The sequence below is a fragment of the Gekko japonicus genome, unplaced genomic scaffold (genome assembly GCF_001447785.1).
Source record: "Gekko japonicus isolate JY-2015 unplaced genomic scaffold, Gekko_japonicus_V1.1 scaffold2282, whole genome shotgun sequence".
Lineage (NCBI taxonomy): Eukaryota > Metazoa > Chordata > Lepidosauria > Squamata > Gekkonidae > Gekko > Gekko japonicus.
This window is the reverse complement of record NW_015160901.1, coordinates 29,567-35,951: the sequence shown is the minus strand read 5'-3', so window position 1 is coordinate 35,951 and position 6,385 is coordinate 29,567. Positions and strand designations below refer to the sequence as shown.

Genomic DNA, 6,385 nt, shown 5'->3' with positions numbered 1-6,385 from the left:
CCCCAATTTAGGCTGCGTATCTGTTGCCGCTTTGTGACTGGCAGCCGTGATATAACATGCAAAGAGGAAAAGTACGGAACAGCTTTTATGGTTCACATGCTGCCGTGAGCCTTTCTGTTCTGCTCATTTTGTTCCCGGGTTTGTTCCCTACATGGAACTCGTGCAAAAATGTCAAATACTGTGTAGCTCTGAAGACAAGTGCTTCAGCCCAATGAAAGATAAAACGGTGCAAGAATAATGGACTGCAGGCACAATCTGGTGCCAGAGAAACAAAAATCAAGGCAGGCTTTTCAAGTTGGGGTTGCAGGATTTGGAAGCACCCCGAGTGCTGGGGGGTCAGCTGGGAATGGCTCCCGCAGCATCTCTGTGGGGCTCTCCAAATGCTGAAAGAGGGCCCTGCGGGGCCTATTGGGACCATGCCTACAGCTCCCGGGGCATGACGCTTAAGAAGCCAAACTCTGAGCCAGGAACCCCGTCGTTCAAACCCCGTTTGGTCCATAAATGTCCGACCGGGGGCTCTGAGAACATTTGGGGTTGGAAGCAACTTAACTAGCAACGTAAAGATCATTAGGAGTCTGCAACTCCGTTGCTTCTCTGTGTGAGTTCCTGCCCCGCCAGCCTTGCAAGGGATTTAACCATTGATCCAGACTGCTGCATCACTGTTGCAACTGCATAAATTTGAGATATATGTCTAGGTGATAAAGGTAGCAAGCAGTTACTAGATCAGTTTGATCTGTTTGACAGTCCTAGCTGTCATGCTAGTGGATTAAGTGATTACAGCCAGGTGTTATACTAGCAGGTGTTCTCTATCAGGCATTGTTAGAGTAGGTAATTAATTCACCTTGTTAGTGATTGGCTGGATTTAGTATATTAGCTATCAGCTTGATAAACTGGGTGGGGACTTAGTCTCTCAAGCTAAGGCATGGTATGTTGTATGATAGCCTGTATATCTCTGTGTATATATTCACCATCTATATAAACTTTCTATGCACCTTCATCACCAGTCGGTCTCCAGCTTCTTATTTACTACGCCCAATACATATTTCACTCCGAATGATGCACCCATGCTGGGGGGGGGGGAGCTGCTGCCTATTGCACGCCTGCTAGCATCACTGTGCTTTGAGCTAGCTTCCGTCCAGTCAAGGAACTCTTCAGGACAATGACTCGTTCAGGAATGCAGCGGGCAGGCTCTTGTAACGTAGACCACCCTTGCTTTCAGACTCTAGCTTTCGAGGGGGGGGTATTAAGAGTGGCCTGTGGCTCAGTTGTGCAATCCATTACTTTTTCTCTTGTGCACCCTGCCCGCAATGTCTAATAAGGTGGTCCAACCTGACAGGGCTGTTGTGATCAATGCTCCGTCTAAGCTGTGGAGTCTTGTGAGCAAAAATTCTACTTTGTGAGCTACTGGCATTAAAGTTGTGAGCCAGCGATTTGGCTACTGCATAAATCAGTTCGCTCCGGAGCCCTCCTTCCTGAGCGAAGACAAAAATGTGTGAGTCGGAGGCTCAAAGACTGTGAGCTGGCTCACACTAACTCAGCTGAGAGGGAACACTTGCTGCAATGCTCCCTCCAAGCTGTGGATTCTTGTGAGCAAAAATTGTGGCATTAAAACTGTGAGCAGGTGATTTGGCTGCTGCCTAAATTAGTTTGCTCTGGAGCAGTCCTTCCTGAGCTAAGACAAAAATGTGTGAGCCAGAGGCTCAAAAACTGTGACCTGGCTCACACTAACTCAGCTTACAGGGAAATAAAAGGAAGAAAACCGAATTTCCTGTCCGCTCTGCAATGCACAGCCAGCAACACCAGCTGCTGCGTGCGTCCTTAAAACACCCCCACAATCAAACCTGTCCAGCACCTGATTCCCCCCCCCCCAAATAATACTCAAGCCAAAGAGTTACAGCAATACAAAGGAGCTCCGGAGAGGGCAAGCTATGAATCTAGGTAAAAAGGAAACAAAAAGAACAGCATCGGCCACCCTCCCAGCACCCAATTCTCCAGCATCCCCCAGCACCACTATTAAGCCACTACTGATTTCTGAAAGCAAACAAGACCGGAAGCCGGGAAACTGCCGTAAGAACCACAAAGTTCAGAACACGGAACCGGGCAGGTTAACCAGTTCGGTTGTCAATACAGGAGCGTAACATTTCAGTCCCTCCCACTTCCTGCACTCTAAACCTGGGGGGGGGGATTCTGATTTGCACAAATCGTGACTAGGGATCAGGGAGGAGGTGGTGAATACCCCCATGGGCTTTGGCCTCACCCCGGCAAGCGGCAGTTTAAGAGGTGAACGAGTGTCTCCGGGCTGGGCCCCTTCCCCCTTCGGGGGGGGGGGGCTCACACGGCCAAACATTTCTGCAATTCAGGCCCGGAGCTGTAGTGGGGCACCTCGGGGCCCAGCCCCCTGACTTATTTAAAAGCCTCCCCCCAAAAATTAAAAAATCCTGACTATGGGCCTGTTCTCCATACTGCTGCACCCCCTCATTCGTGTAGGAGACTAACAGCTCTGGGAAAGACTATGTTGGTACTGTTGTCCGCGATGGGACGTATCACGAGGTCCCCACAACGCCTTTCCCGTTGCCCGCCAAATGTTTTTAGAAAGTCAAGGAGGCCGGGTGGGACTACTGGCCAGCAGGGCTTCTGGCCGGCTGCGTGCAGATGTTTTAAAAGATTGCTTTGGCGGCAGCCAGCTGCCAGCACACCACAAGAATCTTCACTGTGTGACTGGAGGGTCAGCAGCGGCAGCCATCCTGTGGCTAGCTCCGCCTCCTGCGGCAGCCGTTTTGTGGCTCCGCCCACCATGCCGTGTCAGAATTCCAAAGGTGCCCCCAGGCCCCAAAAAGTCAGGGGACCACTGGACTAGCTGGAGCGTGTCCCAAAGAGGGCGACCAGGATGGCGAGAGGGTTGGAGTCCAAGTCTTATGAGGAAAGGCTGAAAGAGTTGGGTCTGTTTAGCCTGCCTGGGAAAGAGAAGGCTTACAGGAGACATGATTGCAGTCTTCAAATATTTGAAGGACTGTCAGGTAGAATATGGAGCAGATCTATTCTCTCTTGCTCCGGATTGCAAGACTTGATCTAATGGGTGGAAATGACGAGGGAGTCGTTACAAGCTAAATATCAGGAGCGACTTCCTAACTGTAAGAGTTGTTGAGCAGTGGAACAGACTGCCTCGGGAGGTGGTGGAGGCTCCTTCGCTGGACGTTTCCAAGCGGAGGCTGGACGGCCCTCTTTCGGGTATGTCGTCGGGCTGTCTTTCGGCTCTGCTCCTGCAGAGGGCAGGGGGTTGGACTAGATGACCTGCAAGGCCCCTTCCAACTCTAACATCCTACGATTCTGTGATTTCAATCTAAACACTGCAGAGCAGTCAGTCATTCCGCCCCCCCCAAAAAGTGATACAGCCTCAGCACAAGGTATCCTTGCCCAACTCCGCTCCAGCCCAGAGGATAAACACGCTGCGCGAATGTCAACTTTCCCCTCCCTAGGGCAAAAGTTAAGACAACAGCTCTCTGGGGTATCCCACGATGTTAAACCAACACCCCAATCTCCGCTCCCCCAGTCTCCCCCTCCGCTTCCCCACTCCGTACTGTGCAGGTGACGGATTTGGCCGTTCCCGACTGCTCAAACACCAGCTCGAAACAGTGTCCCCCGGCGTAGTCTTCGGTGGAGGGGACGGTGGAGGAGGTGGTGCAAACCGTTGTATACGGGGCGGGGCCCCACTCTCTGCCTTCCCCCGGCCCGCTGCTGCCCCCTTCCTGTACGAAGGGCGTCTCGGAAAGTTGATCAAATGCCAGCTGGTAACACTGGTTCCCGGTGTAGTCTTCGGTGGAGGGGGCGGTGCAAGCCGTCATATCCAGGGCGGGGCCATCCTCTCTGATTTCCCCGGGCCCTCTGCTGCCCCCTTCCTGGGCAAAGGGCAGCTCGGGATTTTCCTCAGGGAGCTGGAAGTCTAAGTTGAAATCCAGCAGCAAGTTTGAACTCTAAATGAAAGGGGGGGGGGGAGAAAGAAATTAAAACATTTCTCCTTCCAAAAGTGGATGCGCTGCCTAGCCCCGGGCACCGGCTTTGGATCCAGTAATGCGATGCGCAAGCTGGAAACACACTGCCACAAGCTCCAGAACTTGCGCGACACCTCGCACTTCCCTCTCTATATTGAATCCTTTACTTCCATTTGTACACCATTTTCTCCCCAATGGAAACCCAAGGTGGTGTACGTAATTTTCCTCTCCATTTTATCCTCACAACAACCCTGTGAGGCAGGTTAGACTGAGTGCGTGTGACAAGCCCAAGGTCAGTCAGCCAGTTAAGTGCGCGGACTCTAATCTGGGAGGACCGGGTTTGATTCCCCACTCCTCCACTTGCACCTGCTGGATGACCTTGGGCAGGCCATAGTTCTGGCACAGCTGTTCTTGAAAAAGAGCAGTTTCTGTCAAGAGCTCTCTCAGCCCCACTGGCCTCACAGGGTGTCTGTGGTGGAGAGGGGGAGGGAAAGGAGTTTGTAAACTGCTCTGAGACCCCTTTGGGTAGTGAAGGGTGGGATATAAATCCAATCTCTTCTTCTTCGTATCGCGTGCAGAAATTGGTTGCACAGAATCATGCGCAAATGAGGAAAGCGAGCGAGGATACAATAAGCTTGACTTAGCGTAAGTGGCTGCCGCCATCTCGCATTCCTCGCCGGGGCGAGTGGATATTGTGCACCGAAGCCAATCCAATGCCCATACATTTCCAAGCCCATTTCAGGGGCTGGAAACTTGGCTTGATCTTTAAACGGGAGTTAGAGATACGCAGGGTTTGAATGGAATACACAAGCAACCGTTCTAGCATGTAATATCAAGAAGGGGTTGGGGGGGTTGGTTGTTGTTGCTGCCCGAAGGATTCTCCGTGACGGTTCCCCCACCCCCCACCCTGACTCCAGCCACACAGTTTATGCCCACACTCACCAACAAGCTATCTTCATTAATCTGGCTCCAATGCGCACGAAACGAATCAGTGACCAGCAGTGGGTCCACATCTGAATCTGCAGATTGCTCCATCTCCCCCATCAAACAGGCTAGGAGGAGGGGGGGGAGAGAGAGTTCAGAACAGCACAGCATTCAAACATGTATAAAGGGCACTGATTTTTCCAAAGAACGCAACCCCCACCCCCCCCTTCACTGCAGGAGCTCTGGCACCGCAGGGGCCCTTCCCTTGTACCTGTCCTATCGTATACATTTTCATAGAGTCTTGTGACATCTTAAAGACCCACACACTTATCCTGGCAGAGGTTTTTTTGGGGAGCCAGAAGCCCCCCCCCAATCCCCTCTCCTCCATCCATTTGCTAGTCTTTAAGATACTGGCAGATTCTCTGACTCTGAACCTCCCTGGAGTTTATACGTATGATGCAAATCAACTGGCACACTTTGGGGTGAACTTTCTCTACTTCCAGACAATGTTCCCTCGAAGCTGTGAAGTCTAGTGAGCAGAAATTCTACTGTGTGAGCTACTGGCATTAAAGTTGTGAGCGAGTGATCTGGCTACTGCACAGAGGTCATTTCGGGGGGGATCGCAGTTCCCCCGGGTGAGGTACGGGGGGCGGGGCACATGACGAAGCCCCGCCCCCTGCTTCCGGCCGCCCCACTTCTGGCCCTTATTCAGCCAGGGGGAGGCAGGAGAAGAGGGAGGTGCCTTCACGGGGCTTTCTTGCACTCCCGCCGGCCTTGCAGGTCCACCACCGGGCCCCTCATGGGGCTCAGCAGTGGAGCTGCAAGGCCAGCGGTGGCGGCCGGGACCGTTGGGGGCGGGGTGTGTGGCCTTATGACACATTTCCGGTGATGTCAGGGGGTGTGGCCTTATGACACATTTCCGGTGATGTCAGGGGGTGTGGCATATGCTAATGAGTTATGCTAATGAGCTCCCCAGCTCTTTTTCTACGAAACGACCTCTGCTACTGCATAAATTAGTTTGCTCTGGAGCCATCCCTTCCTGAGCTAAGAGAAAAATGTGTGAGCCGGAGACTAAAAAACTGTGAGCTAGCTCACACTAACTCAGCTTAGAGGGAACACTGCTTCCAGAGTGCCCGAGGAACGGCTGGGGATAAAAACTCTTTCAGATTTCACAACCTTCCTTTCTGAAAGCAGCACATAAATCTATACAAGCAAGATCAAAACCAAAAGCATTCAACAGGAGCAGCAGTCAGACAGACAGCACCCGTTAACTTTCATTGGGCTGCTGGGAGGGCAACCAATGCCCCACGGATGTTCAGGGAGAACTCCACTGATGGCCATTTATGACAAACCAAAAAAAGGGATTCCTCATAATGCAATGCAGTCTGGGGCAAGGGATGCACTGAATTCTTGGTGCTAGTTGTTGTTCAGTCGCACAGTCGAGTCCGACTCTTCGTGACCCCATGGGCCAA

General features: G+C 52.2%; 1 protein-coding gene across 1 annotated transcript in view; it reads right to left on the bottom strand.

The window, feature by feature from the left end:
• Positions 1-5,024, bottom strand: part of TP53 (tumor protein p53) — a 14,382-nt gene extending 9,358 nt beyond the window's left edge. Inside the window, exons 1-2 of the mRNA XM_015423926.1 lie at positions 4,932-5,024; positions 3,579-3,971 (exon numbers count right to left, since the gene is read on the bottom strand). Of these exons, the coding sequence (XP_015279412.1) occupies positions 3,579-3,971; positions 4,932-5,024 (486 nt within the window). The remainder of the gene's footprint in view (positions 1-3,578; positions 3,972-4,931) is intronic.
• Between the last annotated feature and the right edge of the window lie 1,361 nt (positions 5,025-6,385).